The sequence below is a fragment of the Oreochromis aureus genome, linkage group 3, assembly GCF_013358895.1.
Source record: "Oreochromis aureus strain Israel breed Guangdong linkage group 3, ZZ_aureus, whole genome shotgun sequence".
In the NCBI taxonomy this organism is placed as follows: Eukaryota; Metazoa; Chordata; class Actinopteri; order Cichliformes; family Cichlidae; genus Oreochromis; species Oreochromis aureus.
In genome coordinates, this window is record NC_052944.1 from 45,864,460 (window position 1) to 45,875,853 (window position 11,394).

Below are 11,394 nucleotides of genomic sequence, written 5' to 3' on the forward strand. Positions count from 1 at the left end.
CGAGCAACTTTGGTGGTGACGGATTAGACTGAATTCATTTCATTTCATTACACAAAAACAGAGAGAACAGATTAATGCTGCCATATTTACAGCCTGCACAACAAATTCAAGCATAAAGAACATCAACATGAACCTGTAATAACCGTACATGCACAGTACAGTCACAGCAAATTTGTTTTAATGTCTCAAGTTAAATTGTACTTTCATAAAAACCAGCCTCCTCCTCAGTAATGCTACTATAATTGGTGTAGATGCTCTTAAAGCTCTTGTTAATCAAATAATTAATTAACTGAATAACTGTCGGGCCTGTGGTGATTTTATAATGTTTTCATTTCTTACTTGTTACAAATGAAAATGTTAATATAACATCACATTTGTGGGGCGATGATGAATCTGTAAATCCAAGAATGGTACATGGCCTGTATTTGTATAGCACGTTACTTAGTCCCTAAGGACCCCAAAGCGCTTTATACTACATTCAGTCATCCACACATTCACACACTGGTGATGGCAAGCTACATTGTAGCCACAGCTGCCCTGGGGCGCACTGACAGAGGCGAGGCTGCCGGACACTGGCGCCACCCAGATGAACCCAAACTGCTCATTAAATAGAAACTATAGCAACAACTCCTGTGACAACAACCTGTGGACACAGCTGCTGTATTAAAAGTTTCTGGGATGAAGAGGACAGGAAGACTTTCACACTGAGGCCTGTCCTGGAGGAAAACACCAAGTTAGCAGCTTTGTTGGAGCAGCTGAAGAAGACTGGACTTCCAGCTGATCACTGCTATGCTGGTCAAGAGAAACTCTGCAGCAGTCAGAAGGGAGACCAGCTTGGACTGAAGCAGGAGGCTGATACCTTCTCATAATTATGAGGAAAGTGACCACAGTGAACCAAAACCCAACAATGAGCAGCTTCGTTCTCTCAGCTCTCCTGAAGCAGAGAAACGAGATCATGAAGAAAGTTAGGATGTAGACTCAGGATCTACTAGAAATGCAGAGCTGATGAAAAAGCTGATGAAGAAAGAAAAGACAAATATCCAAAAGAACCTGCTGTAGTTTTTGATGCTGTACCAAAAAGTGTCCTCATACTGTTACCAAACTCTGATGTTGGTGATTTAGCCTTCAGTTTAGAAGAATTTATGACAGCTTTATATATTTTTGTCACTTGTGTGTTGAAAGAGAAATATTTAAAGAACCATATTAGTAATATAATTAGTTTTGTTACTGTCTCTGCTTCTAAACACGCCTGCTCTTCCTTATGTAATGATAAACAGCAGGAGAATGCATGAAGGACCTGTGATAAATACTGTATCGATAACAAGGTTAAAGAAGTGTCTTTCAACATATCGCAGATTTGTTGGACCTGTTTACACTGTCTCTATAAGTTTAGGAAACCAAAAACAAACAAACAAACAAACAAAGGCGTCTGCTCAGTCACGTGACCGCACGACAACAAACCACAGCAGAGCACGAGTGGAGGGGGGAGGGGCGACAAGAGGATGGCGACGGTTGGCCGGTTAGTCTGTGAATGGACAGCAGGCGGCAGAGCGAAGTGACGGAAGTGAAATGAGAACAGGAGTAGATGGCGGGAAAGATGATGTAGAGGTGAAATAAGATAAAAACAAAGCGGGAAAGGAGAACAACAAGCAGAGTGAAAGTAAACGGACAGTGAGCGCAGTGTAACCGTGACAACGAGACACGAGGACGGATTTAAAGTGATCATAAAATCGTCTCCAGACGGTCGTCGTTCGGTGAGTGGAACCAGATTCAGCTACAACAGCGATAAAATACGCCTGTAGGGAGATTAAGAGTGCTAATATCTGGGCCCGTTGTAGACATGCATATATGAGGGGGCAGACAGAAAAGTAAAGGGGACAACATGGTGGATACGGAGGCGGCAAAGAGATGGGATGGTGGGGTGCTCTAGAAAACAGTTTTTGTCTTGTAATTGGATTGCACTTTGTCAGGCCTCTACCCTAAGATCTGACCACCTTGGGTGTCCCACCTGAAGGCTAAGCTTCTGCTGGTCCAGCTCTTAGTGTCACTGAGGCACGCAAACCCTGACTGAGGGATTTCTGAAAAAATCAAACCTACAGCTCTGCTATCACTTCAGACATAAATGAAGACAGAAAACTAAACAGCAGTGACGTTTGTAGGGTTAGCTAGCTGGGCTAGCTGGTATATAATGACGTGCTACGTGGTGGCTAGCGACACAGTTATGTTAGCATAATATAAACACAGTGAAGCTGGAAGATGAACACTAACTTTTTTCCACTCAATAAACCTGAGGGTTCCCGATGGTTAGGGACAAATGTAATCACATGGCAGGATGCTGTAAACGGACCAAACTTCAGTCAGGAGAACAACTGAGATAATCCATCCACAATACGAGGTTAGTCATTAACATACTGCTGCATGGGCTGGGCTGTAGAGACATCGTAAGGGTTTAAAAACTGAGCTTTAAAATGAACAGTGGTAATAAAAACGGAGAGGGGCCGACAGTGATCACTGACTGTTTTTAGATGCTTGTTCAGATTAAATAGACGTATTTTTGAGTTCGTTAATCGTGAGATAACTATTATGTGGATGTGGTTCAGCAAGGTAAAGACACACGACTCAATAACCTGCTGCCTGATCCATAAGGTAATAATATGGATGTGTATTAATGATGAGAGGGGAAAAAGATATAATAGTTCACAGAACACAGTGTTACTGATATAATGTTCTTATCAGCTGTGACAGCAGGTGTTGGTGAACGATATAAATGCAACGGATGATGAAGAAAAGGCTGAACTTAAAGTAAAGATGCACAGTCTGATCATTTATCTGTAACAGCTAAACAGAGCAGAGACGACGGCCGTGCTAAAAACCCAGAAGTGTGGAAAGAAAATCAGTGTCAGGAGGAGACCTTGACTTACCTTTGACTTTATTTCATTTAAACACACAGTCAGAAATGTTTTGAGGTTATTTAAATAAATATACTATTTGTTTGTAATATTGATTAGTGTGTAATTAAATCTTCCAGTAAATTGATGCGTTCTCATAAACGTGTTGAATGAATCCAGTGTGCATTTTAAAGATAATAGTAAACTAGTTAAAAACCCATCGTATTGTTGGGGAAGACCATGGAGAGAATGAAAACAGATGAAGCTGATTTTTAGATACTAACAGTCTCTTCTCTGGGGATCAGAGTGGGTTTCATAAAGAAAGAGGGACGATGGATAGTTTATTATGTTTGGAATCAGAAATCAGGAAAGCTCAAACAAATAAGAAAATGATGATAGCTGTCTTCTTTAATACAGCCATACAACATGTTATGGAAAGAGAGACTCCTCATTAAACTCAGAAATCTAGGCGTAAATGGCAAATTATACTATTGAATTATAAGACTGATAAAAGAATATAATTATACTTGTTTTTCCTGCTGTTCTCCTGTCCACACTCCAGTCCAGTAGGCGGGATTAATGCACCTGTAAGCTGATTTGTCAAACGCCATCGAAGCCCTGAAGAAGAACGGAGGAGGACAGCACTACTGTGGTAGAGGAGCGGTGTGTGTGCAGACATGGCTGCTGTTGATGAAGCGGACTGAACTTAGAGGAGAGACACAAACTAAAGTATAGATCCACTCACGTCAGTGTGGATCTGACACCAACGTCTGTATCACTTCATCGATGCTTGTATCGATCCGCTCAGCCTGAGTTGAAGCAGCAATGAGTTCAGTTCAGTATCTGAGAGAGTTCATCAAGGAGAGACTAACTGCTGTTTGTGAAGAAATCTTCTCAGAGGTTCAAAAAACCATCGTCCAGTATGAGGAGGAGATCAACCGTCAGCACAGACTGCTGGATATCAGCCGGAAACCCGACAGAAACTCACACATCATAGGTATGGACATGTTTTTAACTCTGTGCTGTTCAAGCTCAGATTCTTCAGTGTGACTGACTTTACTAGAAGAAGTTAAACTGGGTATTTATCAGTGCTGTGGGTCAGTGTCCAGTGATGGACTATGTTGGACTGGTGCAGGTCCATGGTCATCAGGCGTCAGTGTTTTAGATCCTCTGTAAACACTGAGACTGTGCAGTAAAGATCTAGTTAGATGTCAGCAGAAAACACATTTAACAAGTTGTTAACAGACTTCTCTGAAGTTGAAGTGAAGCTTCATTTAAAGAAGGATTTCACACACTGATGTTTTCATGGTGTCACCCTGCAGTTTAGTTTGGTGAACTTTGTGTCTTTGCTCACAGTGAGGAGCTTCAATGCTAACATGTTAGCGTGTAGCTGTGAGTGTATACAACTATTTCCCTGAGCTGTTGTGTGTCTGTGGCTCATAATGGGTCATGTGACAGGCTGATCACCATTTATTCAGGTTTTGATTCATGCTTTATAAAATAGTTTGAGTTTATGTATCAACACATTAGTGATTATTGTTCTTCTGTTTCTTTGTTCTTCAAGATCTACCACAACATCATGACCGTAAGGAAGAGGAGGGTCTGGATGAGCAGCAGGTCTGTAACCAGGAGAGGAACTCCAGTGTGGACCAGGAGGACCCAGAGCCTCCACAGGTTAAAGAGGAACAGGAGGAACCCTGCAGCAGTCAGGAGGGAGAGCAGCTTGGACTGAAGCAGGAGGCTGAAGGCATTATCGTCTGGACTGATGAAGAGCAGCTCAGACTGATGGAGACCATCCGGAAACCTGTGATAAAGTTACACAGAATAGGTATGTAAAACTGTGATGTCTTAATAACACTGAATATGACTCACGGGCGTCACAGTGGAACAGTGGTTACCACTGTTGGCTCACAGCAACAAGGTTTGACTCCACCATGTGTCCGGGCCTTTCTGTGTGGAGTTTGCATGTTCTCCCCTTGTTCACTCTCCAGAGACATGCAGACAGCTGGGTTAGGTTAGTTGATCATTCTAAATTGCCCATAGGTGTGAATGTGAGTGCGAATAGTTGTCTGTCTCTCTGTGTTGGCCCTGCGACAGACTGTTGACCTGTACAGGGTGAAGCCTGCCTCTCCCTGGGATTGGCTCCAGCCCCCCCACCACCCCAGACCCTGATAAGGACAAGTGGGAGAGAATTGATGGATGGATGTCAGATATGGGCTCAAATTGTGGTCATTAATATTTTGTCATTGTAAATCAAATGCGTAGTTGTGAATTCAGTTTTGTAACCTTTAAACCAAAATATCTGAAAATGTTATTGTGATCGAGGATGTCACTTTAAGAGAGACAAATTTGACTTCCTGAACTATGACTGTCTGGGTGATAAGGTCCTGACTCTATGCATCCACAATCTCAACACAGTGTCTAATAAGAACAGATGGCTTATCCACAAAATCCACTTCCACTCATGTATCTTTCATTCACTTATTTATTGAACAGGAATCCGGGTTAAACATCCATACTGTGAGTGAGTGGATTTGGAGTGTAGTAAAATGCTGCATGCTGTGTGGTGAAGTGAGTGTGTGGTTTCTGTTGGGAAAGCACAAGTCTTAAGTTTTACATGAACAGAATGAATTAAATGTGTAATACAACAATGCAAACAATACTGTGTAAAACATTTACCCAACATAAGGGAGTATCAACAAAAGCAAATTTTACTATTTACATCAATCCTAACTGGACACTTTACACAAGGGCAAACACGAGAAATTAGTGACGGCCCTTTAACCCTCTGGGGTCGACAGACGTGCCGGCGCATCAAAATCACATGACCAATTTAAGACGACACAGCAGCAAGATGCAGCGACCCAGAGTCTCCCTTTCACTGTGGGTCGAAAGTGTGGACTTCAAACTAGTGATGGTGAGATGAAGCCTGGTGGTGAACTGAAGCTTTCCATCCAACTGGTCGACTCCTGGTTTGAAGCATTGTGATGATTCATTTGCTCTACTGCGCTATCAAGTGGACGATTCAAGAGAAACAGGCTCAATGATTATAATGATGTGATGTGTAAACCTCTAAACTGAGTAAATAAATTGTTTTCATGGTTATTTATCCCGAATATTGTCTCAGTATGTCTGATACGAAAGAGAAAGTGGAAACTATCAGGACAGAGTTTTGGTATGATTGTGTAACTGTGTAATCATGTTTACATTGGGATGCAAAAGTTTGGGCAACCTTGTTAATAGTCATTATTTCCCTGTATAAATCGTTGGTTGTTACAATAAAAAATGTCAGTTAAATATATCATATAGGAGACACACACAGTGATATTTGAGAAGTGAAATGAAGTTTATTGGATTTACAGAAAGTGTGCAATAATTGTTTAAACAAAATCAGGCAGGTGCATAAATTTGGGCACCACAAAAAAGAAATGAAATCAATATTTAGTAGACCTGCCTTTATCAGAAATTACAGCCTCTAAACGCTTCCTGTAGGTTCCAATGAGAGTCTGGATTGTGGTTGAAGGTATTTTGGACCATTCCTCTTTACAAAACATCTCTAGTTCATTCAGGTTTGATGGCTTCCGAGCATGGACAGCTCTCTTTAACTCACACCACAGGTTTTCAATAACATTCAGGTCTGGGGACTGAGATGGCCATTGCAGAACGTTGTACTTGTTCCTCTGCATAAATGCCTTAGTGGATTTTGAGCAGTGTTTCGGGTCGTTGTCTTGATAATGCGGGATGGAAGGATATCATGCATAGAATTTGAGCTTCTCGATCGTTCAATTAATCCCTTAAGAGTAGGGAGTGATAACACCTCAAAGTGAGAAAAGGTCGACATGAATCCTAAAACCGGAACAGGATTCAACACGAGAGTGAGGGTGTAAAGCCTTCAGTAATTAAACTTTTCCAATAAAATGATTAATAAATTGCTCAGGCCGATCCAGGACAGGGATTTATCACTAAATTACAAATTTTGAATAACATTCAGGTAGGGCTGCACGATTTTGCAAAAAATGAGAATCACGATTTTTTTGCTTAGAATTGAGATCACGATTCTCTCACGATTTTCTTTTCCAATATAAATATTAATAGCACTTATTAACTGCACATCAACTTCGTAACAGTTGAAACTGAACATAAAAACAATAAATAAACATAAAAACAATAAATGCCTCACATTTTGTCGTTGCCGCAAAATGTTGTACTGCTTGAAATTCCGTCTCCACCGTTGCTAGACACTGCGTGTATAGAGCAGGTAGTGCAACAATAGAGAAATAGTTGCGGGACGGCACTGTGTAGCGTTTGTCTAGGGCAGGGGTCAGCAACCTTTAACACCCAAAGAGCCATTTGGACGCGATTTCCACACGAAAAGAAAACTCTGGGAGCCATAAATACTTTTGACATCTAAAATGAACATAACACTGTATATATTGGGTTTTTTTTTTACCTTTATGCTTTGTGTGAACAACTGAGGTGTGTTGCTTAAATGCATGAAGTGCTACAGAGAAAATTACATTTTATTTATGTAATTAACACATTTTGAACTTTGCAAAATTCCGCCTAACTATGTATTGTACCTGGTTAATGTGTGTGGTGGGGCGTGGACTGCAGCGCCGCTGCAGGGGAGGCGGACGCACCTTAGCGGTACCCGCAATCACGCCTCGCCGCCTTAACGTCTGTGCCACCTATGCTGTTGTGTTGGTGTGTGTCGGGCTGCGAGCTTTAACACCGGCTGTATGCGTAAAGCAACCGTGTGTGAAAAGTGGTCAATAAAAAGATGCTGAAAAGCGTGTTCATGGAAACATAGTCGGGTCTGCCGTGATATGTTTACAATGGGACTTCCGCTCCTGAACCTCTGTGCACAGCGTCTGTTGTACGATCGGGGCTGTACGAAGTCACTTTCATCTTTACGCATACGACTGTAAGCTGTCGTCTGTGAGGCGTGAACGTGTTTGTTTTGGAGAACAGCTGCTGACATAATGTGGATCCGAAGATCCATAATTGGCCTACCTGGGGTTGGCGGGCGTTTCGGCGGGTATATCGGCTTCCGCAAGTGTGACGCTTATTTTGATCGATCAAAAACTAATAGAATATAATTTTATATTTATATTTCAATATCACAATAATCTTCCAATTTAGAACTACGAGTTAAAAAGAACTAACATAAATAAAATAGACTTTAGCTAATTACTTACAAAAATTATTTATTTCCCGACCCACGCGGAGCCGTAGAAGGACTAAAGATCCGCATGCGGCTCCGGAGCCGCAGGTTGCCGACCCCTGGTCTAGGGTGTTGATCATTTTCCTAAATCCCTCGTTTTGCACAGTGTTGATGGGAGCCATATCTTTAGCCAGGTGATAAGTAATAGCCTCCGTAATTTCTTTGTGCCTGCGGGAGTTCGACGTGTATAGGGAAGCGCTGTATAAGGTTCCCGTTATTGATGTTTGGGTGGTTGACCGGGACAGATTTTCTCCTGTCACTTTCTCGTCATCCCTGACGTGTTCTCCGTTGTTTCTTTCCTGCCAATTTGAGCATCACACGGCACAGCTTCTGTATCACGTGGTATAAGGCTCCGCCCTTGTCATTTGTTGAGCAGGAAGAGTGAGCGCTTGTTTTCATGCAGGTTATGTCCCGGATCAAAATGCGGTACAATTGTCGTTGTCTTTTTTTTTTTGTTTTGTTTTCTTTTTTTTAAATCGTTGTCATTTGGAAATGAGATCGCACGTAAGTATGAATCGAGATCGCGATTTTCTAACGATTAATCGTGCAGCCCTACATTCAGGGGTTGTGGCTGTTAGTCTCAATAATATCTGATAGGAAAGCTGCTTTAGCTGCCTTAACACAATTCTGGTACAGGAAGCGGCTCCTACAAAGAATGCCATAGGATATCTGAAGCCTATCTTTCTTGGTTAGATTTGAACAGTTTACAGGTCTGGGTAAGTATGAATAAATATTGTATTCTGTTTTGGAAAATATGGAATTCAGAATTTCTAAACCCAAATTTATCAGACAAGAAGAGAGTTTTCATGGCATTTCAAGCACAGTCAAAACGTTTACCACTGTGTGAAAGAGCTGTGCCCCAGCATGCCTTCTTATAACTTTTGCCAATCCAGACATCCACATTCATTTACCAAAAAAACCCAATATCTATTGATCATCTATTGAACATCTATCTATGAATTTGAACTTTGAACTTTGCTAATAAGAGTGTCAGAACTAAAAACAGTAAATATTTTCTCAAATGTTTGTTTTGCTATCATTTTTCCCCTTGTGCCTTCAGATGTCCAACAGCAGCATGCTTTTGAGGAAGAGGAGATTTTTACCGACCAGCAGGTCTGTAACCAGGAGAGGAACTCCAGTCTGGACCAGAAGGAGCCAGAGCCTCCACAGATTAAAGAGGAACAGGAGGGAGAGCAGCTTGGATTGAAGCAGGAGGCTCATGTCTTCATGGTGACACCCGCTTACGAGGAAAGTTCCCACAGTGAACCAGAACCAAACAGTGAGCAGCTCCTTCCTCACAGCTCTCCGGAAGCAGAGAGCCGAGATCATGAAGGAAATCGGCATGTGCACTCAGGATCTACTAGAATTGCAGAGCAGAAGAACAGACACAGAAAGAGAAGTCGCAGTCAGAGAGTAGATAACACTCCTGTGTCAGCGGGTCAAAGTAGAAAGGACACAAAGAACAAGTCTGTACAATGTGACGTGTGTGGAAAAACTTTGCAGAATAAATACATGACTACACATCTAAGACTTCACACAGGTGAGAAGCCGTATTCTTGTAGCATATGTGGGAAAAGATTTGCTGACCCATCAGCGTTCAGAATACACAAGAGAATTCACACAGGTGAGAAACCGTATTCCTGTAGCACATGTGGGAAAAGACTTGCTCACTCATCAGGGCTCATAAAACACACGAGAATTCACACAGGTGAGAAGCCGTATTCCTGTAGCATATGTGGGAAAAGATTTGCTGACCCATCAGTGTTCAAAAAACACGCGAGAATTCACACAGGTGAGAAGCCCTATTCTTGTAGCACATGTGGGAAAAGATTTGTTACCTCATCAGCGTTGAAAACACACACAAGAATTCACACAGGTGAGAAACCGTATTCTTGTAGCACCTGTGGGAAAAGACTTGCTGCCTCATCAGCATTCAAAACACACACGAGAATTCACACAGGTGAGAAACCGTATTTTTGTAGCACATGTGGGAAAAGATTTGTTACCTCATCAGCGTTGAAAACACACACGAGAATTCACACAGGTGAGAAGCCGTATTCTTGTAGCACATGTGGGAAAAGATTTGTTACCTCATCAGGGCTCATAAAACACATGAGAAGTCACACAAGTGAGAAACCATATTCTTGTAGCACCTGTGGGAAAAGATTTGCCCAGAGGATACACTTAAAGAAGCACATGAGAATTCATACTGGTTAAAATGTTCATACTTATAAAATGTGGGGAAACCGTGAGTCATTGGTGAACACCTGAGATGATCCATATTAAAGTCAATATTTTAGATCCAAAACAGTAAAGACATCTCGGGGTTGTTTGTTCAGTTTATTACCATATTCTTTTATTTACAAGAAAACTTTAAGATTAAAGTTACACTTTAATCTTACACTTGTTAAGCAGAACAGTATGCTCCTGTTCTGCTGGTTCATTGTTAAATTTAATTCATTGTTTAAATTTAATTCATTGTTAAATTCCATTGATTTAAGTGTTGTTCATGTGTTTTTAGGGTTTATTAAGATTTTAAGATTTTTGTCTTACAAAGATGTAATCTCAAATGTGTGAAAGCAGCATAACAGAGTGTTCTGCCTTATTTTACAAAAGTTTTTCTTTGTTTCTGACAGTGGTGTTCTATCAGGACAAGCTTGCACTGTCAAATTTAAAACAATACTGATAAATTAAAATGTGCCAAAATAAAGCAATGTCTCTCCTTTAATTCCAGACAGCGCTATCATAAAGCTCCTCACCTTCATTTAATATTTAATCTATTTATATTACTGCCATCTTGTGGCTGCAGGTGGTTATTGTCACTGAAAGCTGTTCTTCTTTCATGTGTAGTACTCAATTTAAAATATTACTGCTTACCTTCAAAACTATTCATAAATTAGCTCAGAGTTATCTTAGTGAACGTCTTAGGCCACATTCTCCTGCTAGAACACTTAGATCTGCTATGAACTACTTCCGGCGCAAGCTAGAGGGGTGACCATGCATCTGCTCTGGCTGCCCCCGTACTGTGGAATAACCTCCCTCTCGGTATCTGCGCCTCTCATTCTATTGCATTGTTTAAATCACGACTGAAGACCCACTTATTCAATCTTGCCTTTCCTTGTAGTTAACATTTCACTTGTGATTTTACATTATGTACTTTTATGCTTATTTTAATTCTTTGTTTGATATGTATCTGCTGCTTCTCCTATGTATCAGTGACAGCCATCTGCTTGCATACCTAGTACTTGCTTTGGTCCTATTTCTATTTACCTTTCTTTTATT

General features: G+C 41.1%; 1 protein-coding gene across 1 annotated transcript; it reads left to right on the forward strand.

The window, feature by feature from the left end:
• The first annotated feature begins 1,458 nt into the window (after nucleotides 1-1,458).
• On the forward strand, nucleotides 1,459-11,063 carry LOC120439389 (zinc finger protein 121-like). Its single transcript, XM_039610333.1, has 4 exons — nucleotides 1,459-1,754; nucleotides 3,451-3,885; nucleotides 4,453-4,716; nucleotides 9,173-11,063. The coding sequence occupies exons 2-4, from the start codon at nucleotides 3,714-3,716 to the stop codon at nucleotides 10,327-10,329; spliced, it is 1,593 nt and encodes a 530-aa protein (XP_039466267.1). The 5' UTR covers nucleotides 1,459-1,754; nucleotides 3,451-3,713; the 3' UTR covers nucleotides 10,330-11,063.
• Nucleotides 11,064-11,394: the final 331 nt, after the last annotated feature.

What these genes read in the sequence shown, in the direction of transcription:
- LOC120439389 (XM_039610333.1), top strand. Translation starts at nt 3,714, where the DNA reads ATGAGTTCAGTTCAGTATCTGAGAGAGTTCATCAAGGAGAGACTAACT. An exon ending in CAGAAACTCACACATCATAG is followed by an intron (nt 3,886 to 4,452) that starts GTATGGACATGT and finishes TTGTTCTTCAAG; the next exon opens with ATCTACCACAACATCATGAC. An exon ending in GATAAAGTTACACAGAATAG is followed by an intron (nt 4,717 to 9,172) that starts GTATGTAAAACT and finishes TTGTGCCTTCAG; the next exon opens with ATGTCCAACAGCAGCATGCT.